The 19,479-nt window shown below is 45.8% G+C and overlaps 1 protein-coding gene across 2 annotated transcripts; it reads left to right on the top strand.

Moving 5' to 3' along the window:
• Nucleotides 1–436: 436 nt before the first annotated feature.
• On the top strand, nt 437–15,587 carry BMF (Bcl2 modifying factor). Of its 2 annotated transcripts, none has more exons than XM_050898144.1 (3): nt 437–752; nt 1,707–1,870; nt 15,486–15,587. In XM_050898144.1, exons 1-3 carry the CDS (start codon nt 437–439, stop codon nt 15,585–15,587), a joined length of 582 nt encoding a protein of 193 aa, XP_050754101.1. The 2 variants fall into 2 exon arrangements, with proteins under 2 accessions (XP_050754101.1, XP_050754102.1); XM_050898145.1 differs by having other exon boundaries at nt 437–527.
• Nucleotides 15,588–19,479: the final 3,892 nt, after the last annotated feature.

The raw sequence follows: 19,479 nt of genomic DNA on the forward strand, positions 1-19,479 counted from the left end.
GGCATACCATAAAGTTCAAATACAGCAGGCCAAAGCAAAGCAGACCCCAAAGAAGCTGACTGGCCATGGGGTGATTTGAAGGATTGGGGTTGCTTTTTAAAACAATGTCTTTTCAGTTTCTGCGTGCTGACGTTGGGGGTTGGCTCCCTCCTTGTGACCAGTTGTGGAATTGGAGCCACGGGTGGACTCTTAGACATGTGTGAACTTTGTCTCTCTCTAGCCCAGCACTAGAGGACTTTCCACAAAGCCCTGACCTTCACCAGTGAGTCACTCACCTCTCCGGCCCATGCAGATGGGCAGCATTGGGAGGGAGGGAGGCAGGCAGGCGTGGAAAAAAGAGCTGTGTTTTATTGTTGGAGCAGAAGGCATTCTCTCCTGGACAACGTTCTTGTTGTGTCTTAGCTGTTTCCTCAAATGTCCCTTTATTGCAGGAGCAATGGATCGCCCCAGCTACCTGGAAGAGGACTATTCTAGCCTGGATGGGCTGGACGATGACGTGTTTCACTCTGATGACTTTGGACTTGCAGGTCAGCCTGGTGAGATGACTGCAACTGGCATTTTCACACAGAACCAGTCCTACAGCTGCCTTCTGGGGAGGTTTCAACTATTCCCCCTCACACACTGCTGTGGTCCCGGTATCAGGCATCCTGAGCAGCAGGACAAGGCAACTCAAACACTCAGCCCGTCCTCTTCCAGTCAGGATGTTATGTTGCCTTGTGGAGTCACTGAAGAGCCCCGGAGACTCTTCTATGGTAAGAGCACTCCAGTGTCACCAGCTTTGCAGCAAGGAAAATGTCCCTTTAGCACTTCCCCAATGAAGCAAGGTTTCTTTCAGTAGGATGTTTTATTAAAGGACTGAAATTATTTTGCTTTGGTCCTACTCCCTCAGGAAAGACAGCTTGTATTTTCTTACCCTTGCTTGTCCACTGCAGGAACCAAGCACTTGCTCACTGCTTCCGCTGTCTTTGATATTCCCACTCTTTTTCTTTTTGGCTTTATTCTCTCACATTTTATTTTACTGCTAGATGTTTAGGTGCTCACCATACCTCATATCCTACAATTTGCCTACATTTTTTAACTTCTAGTGGTCTCATCCACATAGGAAGACTCGTAGAAGTTTTCAGTAGAGAGAGGGAAATGCAAAAATTTACACTTAGTGGGACAGCTTTTAGGCTCTTCACTGGAGTTAAAGTTATTGAATAAGTAGCCTGTCCATCCAGTATTTTACTAGTAACTGATGGGACACCACTCAGCTTTGTGCATCTGATTCAGCTTTAATTCAAATCAGTCCCACTAAATGCCAGAGAACTGAGAAAAGTCTGACAGAAAAGATACAGCAACCTTTAATGGGAGACAATTTGAGGCAGAGATCTTGTAAAATTGCAAAATTGTCATTAAAAAAAAAAAAAATCAGCACTTGGCTGAACTATAAACCAGCAAAAGGAACCAAATGTAAGATCCTGCCAGTCATTTGATTATGGGAAGCAACACAATGCTCTGCTTAATCGATATAAATCTGCTTAAAAGCTGAACAAATGTTTTACTGCATGCTTACAGTACGCAGTCGTTGTTTGGGCTTCAGGAACTGGACTTAACGTGAGTCAAAAATTTAGGAGTATGTGCAGCTCTTTCCTCCATAAAGTGTACTGAGTAGAAGAGCTATTCTTTGTGCTGGAAGAATGACTCTTCTGATCTCTGTTTTGTAGGCAATGCTGGTTACCGTTTACACGTCCCTCCAGTTGGCTTTGCGTTGGATCCGCACCTCCAAGAGGAGCCTCAGGAAGGTCAGCGGGAAGCACGTGCCGAGGTGCAGATCGCACGGAAGTTGCAGTGCATTGCCGACCAGTTCCACCGGCTCCACATACAGAGGGTAGGGTGTCTCTGGAGGGGAAGGTCGGGGTTTAGCTATCCAAGAGTGGTGTTCTAGAAGACTGGCTCCAGGCATGAGCTAAGCGGGCTGTTGTCTAAGGCAGCAGACTGCCAGCAGCGATAAAATGGTAGGAGTATCCTGATGGATTTTGGTTATGCTAGATTGCTGGCTATTCCTAAAGATTGGCAGGTGGAGGAAAGAGAACGTGTGGGATTGCATTTACTGCCTGGGAAGGTAGCTGTTCTGCGTTAGCTGCTGCTATTCCAGCTCTTCCAGTTCATCAGCAACGGGGTCACTGAGGCTTTCCCCAGGGATCTCCCCTTTGCTTTTTATTACAGCTTTTACTCTTCTCCACTCTGCTCACCACCAGCATCTTCTCTTCTGTGGCCCAAGTGGCCATCTGTGGCTTGTATCAGCTCCTCATCTTGGAGATGACAACAAGCCTGGAGTCTGTTCTGACACTCCTTGTTGTCTAGGAGTAGTTCTCTGAAATGTTGTGGAGTATATTTAGATCATGCTAGACTTGCTAGCAACTCCTCTTATCAGACAGTCCTAGCTGGTGTCTCAGACTTGTGACTAACTTCCTCACAACAAAACACAGCTGTAAGATGCCATTGGGTCTGAAAACCACACTCCAGAATCTTGATTTTGTTTTCTTTAAAAAAAAAAAAAAAAGAAAGAAAGAAGAAACCCTGCTCTTCAAAGAAACAAAATAAAACCAGCACCCCTAAAACCCCTGATTCTTTCTTCCTTGCCCTCCTTCCCCTGTTGAGTAGAGAGGAAATGGAAATCCCAGCCCATGCAGAGTTTGTCAGAGGTGGCAGAGGTTTGGCAGTAGGCAGCACTTTGCCACTTTTATGCAAGCCCAAGAAGGAGAGTGTGTATCCGCTTGCATGTGAAGAGCTGACACTTGCTGACTTCAGAGAGGGACAGAAAGCTTATCTCGCTCCAAGTGAGCTGATGCTCTGTTAACTGTGGCATCTGTTGCAATTCTTCTCAAAGGTAAGTGAGGATCTCTGTTCTGGTCAGAGAATGTGGCTTGTGGCTGGGCAAAGGCTTGGTCCTCTCTGTGTCATCAGAGAGATGAGAGGATTCTGGGACTCTTCGTCTCTGAATAGCAGTAACAGGAAGATTAGCCTGTAGAAATGTAGATGGGGCTATGAATGTCATTTAGCAAATTGCAGGAATAACGAGCTACCACGAGATTTTTAACATGTGTTGTGTGTGGTTGAATGGAGTTTTCCCCAGTGCTACCTTTTCGCCAGCGATAGCTGAAGACCCCGCTCTCTCTAGCCAGATTCTCACAGGAAGGGGAAGGTTAACCATCTCGGTGGAGGAGCCCTGGAGTGAAGTGGTGGAACTGGTTGTAACTTGACCCCGTTCATCTCGGGCGGGGGGGGGGGGGAGCGTACCTATCTGATGTCTGTGCCTTGGATACGGCATCCAGGAATGCCCACCCAAACCGGCCCCGCTCCAGCTGCCCTGGGTCGGGCTCTGTGCTGCCCCGTGGCCCGGGGCGAGCTGCCAGCCGCGGGTGCTGCGGGGGCTCCCAGTGCCACGCACAGGACCGCAGCCCGGGCTGCCGGCCCAGGCGAGCTGCCTGTCAGCCAAGCGTGTGGGAGAGTTAGTAAACAAAAGCGTCCGCCTGCACTACCCGACGGCGCAGCCAGCAGAGGAGGAGCTCTGCTGTCTTTGTTTGAACTGGAAGAGCAACAAGTTGTAAAGGGGGAGGGGAGGGGGGGGGGATATGTGTGCCGTTCAGCCATTTAAATTTGAAAACAAAACAGAAAAAAAAAAAACCCAACCCGAAAACTTAACCCGAGGACGGAATAGTTCAGCCAGTGGTTCTCCACAGCCTGACCCTGGGATAGGCCTTGGCATTTGGATCTGTTAAGGGATTCTTTCTTGTTTGTCAGGAAAACTGAGTACTGAGCCACATATTAGTGTCCAAGACACCGTTCCCCGTGGAGTGTTTTGTTGTCATGCCCAACCCCTTCCCTCCCAGCCCTGCATGGAGGATTTCCTTTGGCCTTTGGCACAGATCTATGCAGAAGCCCCTCTGTCCTGTGTGCAATGACTCTTCCCAGCCTGTTGCTGAAGAAGCAAGCAGTCTGCCCCTGGAGACACGTGAACTGGTTCACAATGTGTTGTGGTTTGGAAGGGGCAGTCTCTGAGACGTGGAAAACTGGGCTGTCATTTATCTTGCTGTGAAACTAATCCGTGATTTGGATGCCCCATTCCAGCTTGTCTCAAACAGTTGGTCAAAACCAACTTTCCAGAGTGGTGTCTTGAATCAGATTTAGAATACCACAAAGTTAGTCACACCAGTGTGGCCTTGTGAAGTCCTGAGAGAGAGCAAGCCTGGTTTTCAACAAACTGTGCCTCTTTTCGAAGCCTACAAAACATCTTAGCTGTGAACCTGTGAAAAGAAAATGTATGTGCCCTTTAGTGCGAGTTAGGAAGGGCTTTCAGCATTGGAGTAGTGAATCCAGCTAGCTCAAGAGTTGCCCTCTCGTGGCTCCTGAGTTCTGCAAGACTCTCCAGCAGTTCAGGCTCCCATTCTGCTGCTGCAGCAGCAAGGCTGTGTTGACACAAAAGCCACTGGTTAACATACATCCCTGGCTGAGAGAGGAACTGAGCAGGGAATAGCTGCTGAGGTTGACGTCACCAAGTTGTCATTGGACTCAGCTGCACGCACGGTCTAACCCCATCCCACACTGGGAACCCTGGAGAGTCACTGTTATCTCTTCCCTGGGCTCCCGGAGCTATGTGGTATTTATTCTGTGGTTCTTGGCTATACAAAAGATTTTTGGGTATGCATCTTGTAAGAATAAGAAAGTTGGCCACACCTATGCTTGCTTTTGGCATGTACACCATTTTCAGGGTTTCATTTCCTATTAATATATTAAACAGAATACAGTAGTTTAAAACCCAGGTTTTTCATCCTTAGAACAGTGCTAGAGCAATAACGCAACATTCCCTAGCACTCTGTGGCTTTCATCTCCTTAAGATGCTGAATTTATTATAGGAAGGACTTGAGCAACGCTCTGCGTTCCTAAGTAGCAGAGCCTGCTACATGTTGATCCAGTTTGCAGAGGGCTCTGCAGAATGACATGTGAGACCCATCTATGTTTTCTCGAGCTCTGTAGTACCTCTTACCTGTCTGAGGCTGTGTAGCTTCTGACAATGTTCCCTCTGTTGTGCTTTTCTCACCCTGCCCCCGGAAAACAAAGGTAGAGCCAAGCCATGCTTTCTGCAGCAGAACCCAGTACCTGCCACCTCCTTCTTGGTGTGGAGCAAGTGTGCCTTTGCCATGGGATCTATGAACTGCTTGCTGTAGCCCAGCCTGTGGCTGAGCTTAGAGTGCACTCTGAGGTTATAGAGAACAGAGCTGAACTTAGGGGATCTGCTGGTCGGTCAGCTGGGATGCGCTGCCTGCGCCCCGCATGTCCAGGCCATGGCAACAAGTGCTTGGGCTCTGCTTCAGGTCCTGAGTGCACTTGAGTTTCCTCTCCTTGAGAAGGGGCTTCAACCTGTGCTGAACCGACAGTGTATTTCATGACATGACGCGCTGCTAGATGGGATGAGTAGACAACCACAGGGATGGTGGCAGCAGCAGCGTAAAGCCGCCCCATAGGAGCACGGGGTTATACAAGAGTGGGGTGGATGACACTGTATATCAGTATCACACCTCTTCGGTTTGACTTGCTCCATTGAGACACTGGAATGCTACGGCTTTTTCCAAATAGAATAACTATTTCTAAGCAGGCTGCAGCTTTGAGGGGACTGCTTTTATCGCATCTCTTCTTCATGGTGATAAGATCACTTCACAGGGGATAAAATTGTCTCTTTAAGGGCCAAGGAGTGGTAGCCTTGAACAGTTCTGGGCTTGGGTCCAAGCAGAGCCACTGACTTGCTGTATGACCTCAGACAAGTCTCTTGACCTCCTTGTGCTTCAGTCAACCCATCTGGAAAGCTTGGTTTAAAAAAAGCTGAGCCTCAATGAGAACCAGATGCTGAATCAGAGCTGAGCTTTCTTGAGTAAATAAGTGCATTACAAACAACAACAAAGCCCCTTTCCAACACATCAGGAATCCTGCAGTTGATTTAGATATGCTGACCATGCTCAAAAAGCCTCTGTGGATCTAGCTATAGAGAACTTTGTTTCTCTAAATTCCCCAGTTGGTTCAGCAAGTAGCTCTCTCGCCGTCACTGCAACGGGCTCGAGCAGCCTGTGGAGCACGAATGCCTGCATCCGCGCTGGCTGTGGACAAATAGCTAGGCATGTACCTGTTTACCTTGAGTTAATGACACTGAAAATGTCCAGGAGGAAATGTTTTTTTCCTTTGAAAGTGTAACTTGTTACGTTTTGCATATTTTTTCCCCTCTGTCTCTCATGAGAGTTATTGAGGCCTCCTCTGAGACACTTCTGCTTATGCAACAGGGAGCCCGTGTCTCTTGTCAGAAACTTATCAGCGTAAGAGAGTGGGCACGCAGCGCTACATGTGCATCATTTATCCCAAACTCCATCAGGCTTTTCTCCATTGTTTATTGAGGACACTCAGGGAATTTTTTAACAGTTGCTTTTTTAAACTGGAATTGTTTGCAGGAAACTGTCCTTTATGATGACTTTACATTTTAGGAAAAATGTTCAGAAAAGCTTCTTAATAATGTAACGCAGAGATTCTCAAACTGTCCTGCAGCTGAGCCTGTAGCACCGGCAGCTCCATACTTTACTTGTACCTGCAGTCTCTTTGAGACTTGGGGTAAGTGCTTTCATTCATTTGTTTCCTGAGTAGGTCAGTACATTTCAGGATCTTCTCTGCTGGCTAGTGCTTGCTGGTCCCTGCTGCTGCTGTGCAAAGCAGTGGGTCTCCTCTTCAGCTCTGCTGTCTGTGGGCTGCCCATCGATGCAGGACTTGAATTTCCAGCTGAGGATGGAGGAGCATGGTGAGAGAGAGTACCAGATGGAGAACTCCCGAAGTGAGTGAGCCCAGTTTAGAGGGCAGGGGGTAGGGTGGGTGTGAGGTTGGGAAGATTGAGATGTAAAGCAAAGTTCTGGCAGGGCTATGGAATTGGGATCCTAGGCTTGAGGAAAGGAGGGTGCCATAGGGGGGAGAGGAATTCTCACAGTCAGTGGAGTCAGAAACTTGATATGAGGAAGTGGAGACAGATTTTTTTGCTTAATGTTGTTAGATTTTTTTTTTTCCCTCCACGTTTTGACAAATGACAATGAAGGAAGAGGTGGGCTTGGAAGTGCACCTTCCCCTATGCATACAAATGACACAGCAACCTGTTGGCCCTTGCCTAGCACCTGTTCTGAAATCCTGCTGCCTGTAGAGCTGATTACTTGACATTTAGCTTAACAGAAACTCGCTGGACCCTTTCACATCTGATCTGAAATGATATTGTTTGGTATGTTAAGAAAAGAAACTGAGAACAAGAACATAGCTATGCCACTGTATAAATCCATGTTTCTCCCATATCTTGAATGTTACATACAGTTCTGGTTTCCTTCTTCCAAAAATGATGCAACAGAACTGGAAAAGGTTCAGAGAAAGGCAAGAAGGATGATGAAACTTCCGTATGAAAAAATGGGCTAGGACTGCTAAGCCTAAAAAAGACACAAAGCAGGGGGGTAGCAATATTAAACAGAAATCAAAAGTGACATGAAGAAGATGGAGAGACTAATTTCTCCCTGTACAAGAACTAGGCAAAATCAAGTCAAGCTAGTAGGAGCCAGCTCAAAGTAAATGAGGTAGTTTTTCATGCAATAGGTAGTTCTGTGGAACTCCTCGTCAAGGCATATTGTGCATCCCAGTGCTTTATCTGGGTTCAAGGGGAATCGGGACAAGTTTATGGCCATTGAAGGACACATTAAATAAACAGAAACCAGATCTGACTCGGGAAGTCCTAAGCTCAAACTAGTTAGATGCTGAAAGAGTATTAGGGGGAGCTATTGCATGTACTTGCCCTCTGCTTTTCCTCAGGCAGCCACATAAGGCTGCTGTTCGCATAGCCCAGCCTCCAACTCTTGATGCAACAGTCACATACAACCATTGTGTATCGGTTTAATAAAAAACACAAAACTTTTGCATCAGCCTGATCTATCCTTCTTCTCTATGCTTTCAGCTGACAAAAGATTTAAATATGTTATGGTTTTGTTCCTGCTTAAAATAGGGGATAATGTTAAAAAGCAAAACTTCCTGCCTAGCTCGGGTAGAGGAAGTGGGCAGAGGATAAGGGAGTCTGGTGGCAGGAGAGCGGCGCAAGCTCTGTGCAACGGCACGCCGTGAATCCTTCACCCCACCGGACACGGGACTGCAGTGTCTTAAGGCAGTGGGGCCACAGCCTCAAAATACCAAGATTGCCCACATTAAAGAGCATGAAATAATTCTTTGGGATAGTACAAGTTGTTTTGCAGTATTTGTAACATTACCTGCAGTATTGCTGTGTGATTTAAATAGCATTCAGTGCTGCTGCTTCTCCTGTACAACCCCAGTAGTCTCCGCAGGCTCTTCTGCATTTTCTCGGCTCTTGCAGCACCGTGCCGGCTGTGACAGTGGTAACGTGCTTTCTGCTTGTAGCAGTGTGACAGCTGAGAAATTATTTTTCAATTAAGAAATAACTGCGGTAATATCCCACTTCTTTTTTAGTGTGGGAGACTAGGAAATGCAGGTTATAACTTGTCTGAGATCATGCAGGGATTGCTGATTGGAACCCAGTTGTTCTGCCTCCAGTCCTCCACTTAGGTTGGTTGATCTTATTAAGATACTGCCATCTCTGAGGGGGATGATGAGATGTTTGGACTGATTATTTATGGTGAGGAGTGTGCATGTTTGTATTTTACTCAATTAAATTTTATGGTGGAAAGGCAGGAAAGCAAGTGCCCAACTGCAGAGTCCTCCTTTGTTTCAAGCCATTGAGGAGGAATGTCCCGCTAGCCTTTTATAGTCTCTGTTTGGGGTTTTTTTTTTTTTGTTTCTCCTTGGTAGCTACCCTCGCCAATGGCAAAGGAATCCTTCTGAGGACCATACCACAGCAGAAAGAATAGTGATCTAAAAATAAAAGCAGTGAGGCAACTTCTATTAACCCCAATTAGGTTTTTCCTGATGTATCGCCTGGCAAGACGCTGGCGATGGGGGACTGCAGTCACCCACCGAGAAGAGCCCCCGAAGGGCACGCAGACCCCGGCCGGCGAGGAGGAGCGGGCTGAGAGGGCCGTGCGTGAGAGCGGCTCTGCCGGGCAGTGTTTGCACTGTGGCTGCTGTGTTTATATCGCTCTCTAAATTTAGCCTCTGAGTCATCAGAACTGCTGACGAAAGGCTGCTCTGCCCGCAGGCTCCAGCGCTGCACCTGCCCGCCCGCCCGCCCGCCTGCAGGCTCCCCTCGCAGCGGGGCAGCGCTGCGCCCAGGCCAGGGCCCTGCGCCCCCCCACCCCACCCCTCCACCAGGATATTTTCCTGCAAAAACTGGCAAAGTGTTATTTTAACCAAAACCCCGAGGTATGCTTTAATCACTAGGGGGTGTCTCCCGTGCACCGAGCAGTTTCTGGAGCACCTCCCCTTCTTCTGGTGGTGAGGGAATTGATGCGAGATAAAGGTCAATCCATCCCACGGCCTGTGCCGGTTAGGTGATAAACAGGGTAAGCTGTGAAACACCTATGTCCGTTCACACTCGGGGTCTGGGTGAATAAACCTGACTGCGCTTGCTGCCTGCAGCTGGGGCTGGGGGGGTGGGGGGGTGTCTTCTCTTGGGCGTGGAGGTGAGGTCTGGGCATCTCTTCCTGCACCCTCATTCCCCCCCCCAGCATGGGGGTGAATCCCCCCAGGACCCCGTGCCGCAGGTAGAGAGTGGTATCGGGTGCGGCTCTGTGGAAATGCAAGACCCTTATTTACTGTATTTATGGAAAATAAGCTGGCGTGCCCCCCGGGGGTGCAAGAGGGGAAGGCTGGGGGCCTGGGAACGCGGTGGCCGGTGGTTGCCCTTCCCAGGTTGCCGTCAGCTGGCTGTTGCCATGGCTTCTGTCTGCTTCCCCTTCCTGCCCGCTCGGGAGAGGAAGGCGTGAGTGGCTGCATGTTTGTTTTTGAACTACAAGAAAGTTGAGAAAGGGCTCACCTGCGCAGCTGTGCCTGCAGCAGGTTTGGGGCAATGAACGTCGCCGTTTGCTGCTCGGACCAGCACCTCGGCAGGGGTCGGTGCCATCCCCCTTGCTTGGGGCTGGGCAGCCCATAAATGGCTTTTGGGAGTCTCCTGCACCCTGCATCCCTCCTGCTGTGCCCGCTCCTGTATATCCTCTCTCCGTAAACACGCGTGTTGCTTATCTTGCTTCACAAAGCCTGACGGAGGCTTTGAGAAAGGAAGCAGTACTTGAGATGACGCCTCCCTCTACTACAAGTTTAGTCCCACTTAAGAGAGCCGCGGGGTTTGCAAGTCAGAAGGATGCAGATCCCTGAGGAAGATCCTCATCCTCCTCTCTGTGTCACCACGACAAATCATGCCACTAAGCTCCTTTTTCAGTTTTTCTCTGTTACTGTCTCCTTTTTTTCCCCTGCTGCTTTTACACATGCATTAGTCTTTGGTCATTAGGAATCACAGCTGGAAAGATTTGTATTTGACTTCCATTGGCCTGCATTTCTCTCTCCAGCGGGGGACACCTTCTGTAACCTCTGTTGCCTTGGGGACTGTGACTTTCTAGTCTTTCTAAGCTAAAGCATATTTTGTGGTAGCACAATATGCCTCCAGCCACCTGGCAGCCAAAACAGCCTTCAGCGATGAGTCAGCAACTGCTCCCGGTGCGCAAGTATTTTTGTTTTCAGTGAATAAATAAAATCCCAACAACTTATTGCTAATACTTGTATTAGTCATTAAAGGAAGAATGATGTTTTTATGTACACATATGCCATTATTCTTCTTTTGCTCTAATAGTGCCATTTATGGCCATATTTTAATCCTTCTAGTTAAGATGGGATCAGAATTTGACCCTTAACCATCTGGAAGCCATGAAGCAAAGTCAGAAGTTGTCCATGAGATCAAGAGGGTAGACAGGTGTAACCTTCTGTATATGTGATAGGAATGTACCAGACCCACATATGACGTGTATATGATGAACATAGTCTTTATTTTTTTAAGGAGGGATATTAATGGCACTTATGTATCAGATGGAAAAGTGAATCCTATTCATCTGTTCAACATTTATGCTCAAGGATTCAAGGAGCTGTGTCAGAGGGGCAACATTTTCTTCAAGGTGTATTACCTGTCTGATCTTCCCTTGATCGCCCCGTGCAAGGGCTTGGTAGGAGTAAAAAGCTTTTGCCATCTGGGGTGCTATCTGACATATATCTGTATGCTCGCAGTGTGAAACACGTATTAGGAATTAATTATGGGGAGGACATAAGTGTCGGGTCAATCATGTCCCTCTTTCATTTGCTTCCAGTAAAAGTCTTGCTGTTTTTTTGTGTCTGTTTACCAGTATTCTGGCTTTTAGTTCAGCACAGTTCATGGAATAGGCTTCACTAACGTACTGTTGCTGCAGAGGACACTTTTCCTGTAAAATGGCCTTTCCTTGTGACTCATTGAAGCATGCATGCTAACGCCTCAGACAGACAGTCTCTTAAGGATATCCCTTTTAAAAAGCAGCAGCTGCAATAGGAAATGGTTTTATGTGTTTCCAGCTTTGTGTTGACTTACTGTATTCACAAGTCTAGTCTTCTTTAGTTACAGTTAGTACAGAGGGTAAAAGGGGCTTCTTTCCATCTTGGGAAGGGAGCTTCAAAATGTTCATTGTGTTGCTACTGCATGGAGGTGGCAAAGTGTTCATACCTGATACTTTTGCGCAGTAGTGACTCTGAGGATTGAATTGTTTTGATGAGGGACAAATCAGCATAGTGAAGCTTAGGAAAATTATAAACCTGTGCCATAATAGTTATGAGTCTTAGAAAACTGTAAGAATTGATTGAGATGTATCACATCTGAAAAAATTAGATGCCAAATGATGGAGTCACTCTCCTGGGTTTTCTGTCCTTCCTGGCAGCTAAATTATACCACACCAAAAAAACCTCAGTCTTGAAATATTTGAGTATTTTGGCCTTGGCAGAGGCGTATCTAGGGAAAAGCTACTGAAACTTGTGAAAAGGACATTTTTTAGGCTGGGACAGTTCTTTCCATAAATTGTTTACTCTATCTTTACTGCAAAGAATATCTGCCATTTCCATTCTGTGGCTCTTGTCCGACGCTGAATTGGTACCACAGAAAGCAGATCAGCCCAGAAGTGAAGCCATAACTCTGTAAACCCCGTTAGCTAGGCTTGCTGCTGAAGCAAGCAGTCCCAGCTTGCTCCTCTTCTCAGGTCACCTTTCTGTTGTGCTGCCACAAGCATCAGCTTGACTACATGATGCCATGGATCAGATGGATTAGGATGACCTGATCAATAGTAAAGGCAACTGCTTTATCAGATCAGTTCTGGCCTTGATCGTTGTCCTGCTGTAGTTCACTTTCCTGCACTAGTGTGAGGAGAGGACAGTGCGAGCGGGCTGCTTCAGTACGCAAGCCAGTGAAAGTGTGTGTGGGACTACACTACAGTGGAAGGAAATGCTGACTGAATATGGACCCAGGGAAATACAAGCCCTAGGTCTGGGAATAAAACCTGGAAAGCTGCCCTTGGCCTAATGCTCTATTTTTTCACTTCAGAACAAAATTAATGGTGTCAACGTCCTTCATAAAGTGATTTGAGATCTTATGCTTCTTATAAGCAGGGGGAAACAAGGGTAGAATAAGTCCTATTCTGCTCTTGCATGGAAATCTCCTTGAGTGTCTTAGGTAAATAGTGGGAAACATTTTTAACTGAAGAAGGACAAAAATGCTGTACCAAAAATGTGGCTTCAAGAGGCAGTGAAATAAACACAATAGAATATAAACTAAAAAAACATACTAGAGTTTTTCTCAGTATTTGTGATACCACATCCCACTGGTTCTCTTGCTGGTCTGTAACCCTTCTTAAAGTAGAACTCTAAAACTCTTATTTACCAAATAAAAACAAAACTCAATACCTTCCTCAAAAAGCTCCCCCCTTCAAAAAAAAGGGAGGAGGATGATCTCAATCCTTCCACTGTTTTTCCCTGAACGTGGCCTCCTTTACCTATCACTGCAAAGAACAAGTAATCCTTTTCTTCTGAAGTGACATGTAAAACTTAAGGAGGAGACAGAATATTTAGAAAGCTGTTATGGTGTGCGAGAAGCGCAAAGTGGCCTCCTACATGAAGCGGGACATTAATACGGGGATTCTTACATGTGTTTGTCCTTCTGACAGTGTGGAATAGTTCAAATTGCACGTGCCAGATCAGCACACCTCCTCTCATCTGGCCCCAAATTAACACGCTTTATAAAATTCCATGAGTGTTTCCATTAAAGAGGGTCCACCAGTGAAGTTGAGATATATTTCAAGTTTAGGATTTCAATACCAATTTTTAAACATCCTTTTGCATTTCCCATACTAAGTCCCTATAAGACAATTCTTTACCCTCTTGGCTGCCAATAGAATAAAATAATCTGCCAAAGCAGATTGTCTTCAGAGCATCTATAGTATGTTTGTCCACCATGCTCTCCTAGCATTTTTCCCTACTTGTGGAAACTGCAGAAGAAGGCATTGTGCTTGCATGCCACTTCATTGACATGCTACCCGAAGAACTCTGTTTAAGGAGCAGTCTGCTTAAGCTGTAAGAGCTTGATAAAAACATGGTATCTAGATGTCATCGGGACATTGTGGTTCCATGTGCACATTTGAGCAGGTTTGGGAGTGTGGCTCCATGGAGGCGGGTGAGAAGAATCTCTGGAGTTTGATGAGGAAGGACAAGCCTGGTCAAACCAAGAGGCGAGTAACAAAACAAAAAGCATCTTGCTTTTTGAGACCAAATTAGGTTTTTGTAACCCAGCCCTAGGGGATAGTTTATAAAAGATTGTTTTCACCTGTAAACCTAGCAATGCCTGGACAATTAGTATGGACTGAACCCAGGGCTAGTTACTTTGAAATAAATGATACCAGGCTCTAGAGTCGCTGTCTGTGGGTTATGCTACAAATACAGTGGTGTTGAAATGTGTGATGGGATTTGTGTGAACTCTTCTAAATCCAGGAGACAACTGTTAAGTCTTGAAGGTAAGAAGAATGACCTGCTAAGATGCAAGATGAACACAGGTTTTCTGATGCCTGTTTTGTGTGTACTTGTCATTCAAATGGGACAGACCTGCTCACGCTGAAATACGAACATAATTTAATGACTATCTGGGAGGGCTTTGAAGAGCTGTCTATTGACACATCTCCAATACACCAGCTCCGGTTGCAACTCTCTCTTATTTGTGATTACGTAAAGAATGCCTTGCAACCGTGTTGTTCTGCCCTGTTGGGCTAATCTGAGTTGAAACATCTTGTTCATATAATGTGCTTCAGTGCTCTTTTATGAACTCCTGTGTACTGAGGCAAAGTTGTTGGAAGCCAGTCTTCTGTTTCCTCGTCTGCTGGGGATTGGGGGTGGGGGTGGGGGAGATTGGGGCTGGTTTGTTTTGTTTTCCAGAAATGATCAGTCCTGCTTAGCAAATATGGAATTCTGGATGAGAAAACAAAGACTGACTTCTAATAGAGGGTCGGTTATTGAGGTGAAATAGTATCCCAGGCTGGGCAATGTAAAGAGAAACCCACCTGTTTGTATGAGATGCCATTGAAGTGCGGGAAGGTGGGGGTATAATCGGAGCCACTTTTGCAGGGGTGATTACATATAACAAAAGAAGGAACAGTGTTCCTGCCCCAAAGCTGCATTATATAGTCTGGTGTCCCCCTGAAACTCAACTCCCATGTTTCTTCCTTGACAATGGGACCTGAAATAACCTCTTGGTTTTGGTTTTTTGTGTGTTTTCAAGTATGTTCTTGCTTAAGGTTTAATTGGCTCCAGTCAGTAGGAAAGGGCTCCAAGGCTGATTATTTATGGCTTACTGTCAAAAGTGGCTATAAAAAGGGCAGTATTATCTTGGAGATGCTGGGAAGGAAAATGTGGTGGGGGGAGGGTGGGGGAGTGTGTGTGTGCACGAATGTGTTTTCTTGTACTAGATGAAATCAGAGTTTTGCTGTCTCAGCAGTGTGGTTTAAATTGAAGATTAACCCTTTGACCTTCACGGTGTCAAATCACTTACAGATGGATCACCAGTTATATTTTTTTCTTTTTTTTTTACTTTTGGGGTGAAGGGGGGCTTTTTTTTTAAAAAAAAAAAAAAGGTTGTTTGTTCATGCAGCTGGGGCTTTTGAAAGGCTCAGAAGCCAATCTGATTAAAAACAGCACTTGGCTAAACTCTGCAAAATCCTACAAGCAAAAAAAAAAGTTTAATCCTCTTGTGCACAATGCATAAAGGGTCTGCTCTTTTCTTTTTGTAATGTTAGAGCTACAATTATTTCTGGAGAACTTATCATTTCCCTCTCTCCCTTCATCCCTTGCTGCACCCCCTTGTTATGCTGATGGGATTAAAGTGTCTGCTCTTGAAAAGTGTAACTGAGTTGTTATTGGAAAAGAGAAGTGGTATGTTGCAATTTTAGAAATATAAATAACCTTGCTTCAACTGTTCTCCTCTACAGCATCAGCAGAACAGAAATCAAGTGTGGTGGCAGCTTTTTCTCTTCCTACACAACTTGGCCTTAAACGCGGAGGCGAACAGGAACCACACTGGGCAGAGGTGAGCTTCACCCGCCTGTTTCAGGCCGCATCCAGTCTGCAGGGAGCACTGAACAAACACTGGTTCGGGGGCGAGACATTGCACACCGCCGGCCGGATGTGAGGACTCTGAATTTCTGATACTCGTCTTCAAGTTTGGGGGTTTTTACGGACTCTTCTTTGCTGCTGCCTGCCTCGTGAGGCAGGGAGCTCTTGTCCAACACTGTCGAAGGAAAGCCAGAATGTGGGTGTGTTTGGTAAAGCTTGCTGCTGGTTCCCTGCGCTGGTGACCTCTGTGCAAGAGAGGCAGGTATTAGAGTAACAGCTTCCTCTGCCCTGTGTGTTAGTCAATGGTAGAGTGCAGGAGTGTCATTTTGGCTGCTAGTTAAAAAGGATGCCTGGGATTGATGACTCTAAACATACTTTGGGTATCTTCCAGAGCAGAGATGCTTGATTCCTCCACAAAGAAGGTTCTTTTTAGCAATGAAAACATTCAGGTAGCTTATATCCATCAGGTTACTTGTTTTCTGCATGGGTTACTGTTTACTTCCTTGCACCCTGCGTGAGAGAAAATCACAAAGAAATCTGATCTCTTCAATCTTCCCATTGGGCACCAGTTGCAACTTCTCACATGAAGTTGTTCTTTGTCATTGCCATCAATAGACAAAATCATTTCAGTAGAACAGTCTTAAAATTAAACCTTCCTGGGGTTGCTGGTGGCTATTAGTTTCTGCCACTGTTTGCTTCCAGTTCAGTGTTCGCAGTGCCCGTGAGCCAGCATGAAGCCAAAACCCATGGAATATGACACAAGCGTCGTTCTTCTACAATGCTAATGTATATGTTTTTATTAGTTTTATGATGGGTGTTTGTTTTGTTTTGTTTTCCTTTTCTCTTACTATAATGTGGTTGGTCAGGAAGGCTTAGGTCCCAGGCATCCAATAGTTTTGCTTCAGGATTTGACAGGGAAACTAATTAGCAACTAGTCAGACATGTACACTGTACAAGCAGTCTGTCCATTACTCTAGTATGTAATGTTTGGAGGCTGCTGTAAGCATATATTGACTAGCAGCAGTAATATTACTTCAAGGGAGATCTTCTAACAGTTCCTGGTTTGTATGCACTCAGAAGTTTGTCCATATGACTGACACTATTGGACCAGCACGGGGAAATTACCCTAACAAAAGGAAGTAGCCTTAAATATCAATGGCTACTTCTCTGTAGCCTTAAATATTGTTAGTTTGCAAACCCGGTGACAACTAGGGTAAAACACGAACAGAAAAGCAGTACAGACTTTATTTTCTTCAGACTGTTTCCAATTGCTACTGCACCTTGTTGTAGGTCGCAAATGATACAACCAGTGCGAGGAAGAGCTGTCCAGAGAATTGCTCTTCAGTCCTGTTACAAATGTCAGCTTCAGGTGTTGAGGAATTCTTTTGCTCTTGGTCCACTCTTGCAATAAGTAATAAGCATTACTGTATGGGAAGAGTAGTTTACTTGCACATACACTTTCTCCTCCACCCCTCTCTGCATATCCTTCTCTAATTCATGCTTTCTCTGGTATTTGTATAATCTCATCATTGCACTGTAGTGTCTGGTAACAATTTGCTGAACACAGTTAAATTTGGACTTTCTCCGTCTCTCCCAGCCCCATGCTCTTGATTTGCATCCTGCTCTACTGTGGCAAAATGTGCTTTAGCCCCCTGAAAGAGGTCCCCAAGCCTTTTTCACTTTCATACATTCACAGTCACTCTCTTTCAACATAAGGAGAGTTTATGTGAGAAAAGCTTTTTTTCCTCCTCTTATGTTATTTTTCTAGCTAGAGCTAGAGTAATATGTTTGTCCATGATGGTTAATAATTCATATAAATGAATCTCAAGTAATATTTTGGGGGGTGGGTTTTATGGAGAGGGAGGGTGGGAGGTTTTTTTAGGAGGGGGGATTGTTTTTGGTTTCATGTTGTTTCTTTAAGCATGTGCACTACAGAGTTACCCAGAGGGATACAAGTGATACCTGTTGCTGACTGTGCTGCAGCAGTATGGGAAGCCACTCTCTGCCCATGTTGACAGAGATGAGGCTTTCCATACCTTGCCTTGCACAGTCTGCTGGGAGTAAACGCTGGTCATTGGAGAACAAGGACTTAAATGGGGGGGAAAGCCTGAGGGGTAGTGCAAGCACAGACTGAATTGGGGACCCCTGAGAAGCTGGATGTTTAGGAGAAGACTCTTAAATCAGAAGCTCTTAAAGAGGCATGAGTGGAAGTGCTGAGGCTCGGGAAGCAATGCAGCAATGCTGCCTGCCCACACGGCATGCTCTAGGATGTGATGCTTGCATTTTCCCACTGGTTGCCAGGACCCCTTTATCAGGAACAGTCAAAGCTACATCATAACGGCCCTGCAAACTACGAAGAATTCAGCAAGTGCATCTGACACTTAAAGACCATCATGAGCTTTCCCCTTCCCCTCTGCCTTGACTTGACTGCCAAACAGGCCAATAAGGCCTGTTCTCTGGATGCATAAGCTGGAAAGATAGGTCTGGTACTGGCGCTTTCTGGTGTTGCGACCCAACCAGTTTATCTAGGGTAAGACTCTTCTTAACATGGAGCAACAAGTATCTGAAACTGTTCCTCAGTCAGGCTGCCTGCCTCGATAGAGTCATTTGGCTCAGGGAAAGACACATCTTTGCCAGTCCGTATTTCCCGCTGTAACAACAGACTTATCAAAATTGGTCATGCCAGGGTCTCAAGTTAAAATCTCCTTGAACAACAATACTTCATTGGAGACATAGAGCTAATGCTAGACAAAGGCCGACTTCCTGCAATATGCGTGTTGGTTACTGGTGCCAGAGATTTACAACCACTGATAATATATTTTAATTATATTCCATATCTGCATATCTTGGAGAAAGGAAATATGCTCTGTCAACCCAAAAGTCTTATTTTGCATCGTGTAGATTTGGAGGGGCAGGCTGGTTATTCACTTAGAGAAAAGCAGCTATTTCATACTTACAGTCTCACTTACTTGAGGAAATAGTGGGAAGATTTCACATGTTTATCAACAAATACACAGATACACAGCACCCATGTATTTGTCACCCATTGCATGTTAGTAAGGCCCCTTGAGCACGCACTGAGGAGATCTTCCCCGCAGAGTAGCTATTGCAGTGTGGCCATGGACATACATCGATTGTTTGGGGAAACAGTTCCAAGGAACATGGTTTAACTCCTGTTGGTGAAGGAGTTTGCTCGGGTTTTTAGATATTAGTTTGCCTTGGTGAAAGGGACGGGACACTGTTTCTCTCTGTGTTGTAAAACTACAGTCTAACAATTTAGAAAGAACAGTTGGATCTTTCTCCTAAAACAAATTCCTATTTTTAATGAGCAGTTCTTAAGAAGAGCTTGAGCTGCTGCTGATGGTACCAGCAGCCTTGAAGTATCTTGTTTGCCTTCCCCAGATCTCCAAAACGGCTTCAGACCTCAGCTTTCTTTCCTTGAGGGACGGAGTTCTTCCTGTCCCTTCCCAACTTTCCACCCTTTTGAATATCTTGTAACCTGCCCATCCCTGGATCGAGCAAGCCTGGTGCTAGTAGGGAATAGTTAGTTTTACTTTTGTTTCCTGCAACTCTTGAAAGCTGAGCCAGTAATCACTAGTGACTGCCCAGGGATACCTGCAAACTGCCATAAATAGGATACAACAAAGGCAGGGGAGAGGATGAACTTGCATGGAAAGGGTTGCCATTGGATCTGTGCTTGGGACTGCAGCCTTCTCCCAAGGTGCTGATAATCCCTCGTAGCACTGAATTTCTGCATAACTGATCACAGATCTCAGTTTAAATAGCTGGTTGTTATTAAATGTTTGTTGGCTAAACTCTCATTAGAGGAGTCCTGAAAGAAACTTCCTTATCAGCCTTTGCTTTGGAGCT

This window comes from Gymnogyps californianus, chromosome 5 (assembly GCF_018139145.2).
Source record: "Gymnogyps californianus isolate 813 chromosome 5, ASM1813914v2, whole genome shotgun sequence".
NCBI classification, from domain to species: domain Eukaryota; kingdom Metazoa; phylum Chordata; class Aves; order Accipitriformes; family Cathartidae; genus Gymnogyps; species Gymnogyps californianus.

Excerpts from the sequence above, each read along its gene's own strand:
- BMF (XM_050898144.1), top strand. The coding sequence starts at position 437 with ATGGATCGCCCCAGCTACCTGGAAGAGGACTATTCTAGCCTGGATGGG. Across the intron at positions 753-1,706 it reads GCCCCGGAGACTCTTCTATG|GCAATGCTGGTTACCGTTTA; the intron begins GTAAGAGCACTC and ends TCTGTTTTGTAG. Across the intron at positions 1,871-15,485 it reads ACCGGCTCCACATACAGAGG|CATCAGCAGAACAGAAATCA; the intron begins GTAGGGTGTCTC and ends TCTCCTCTACAG.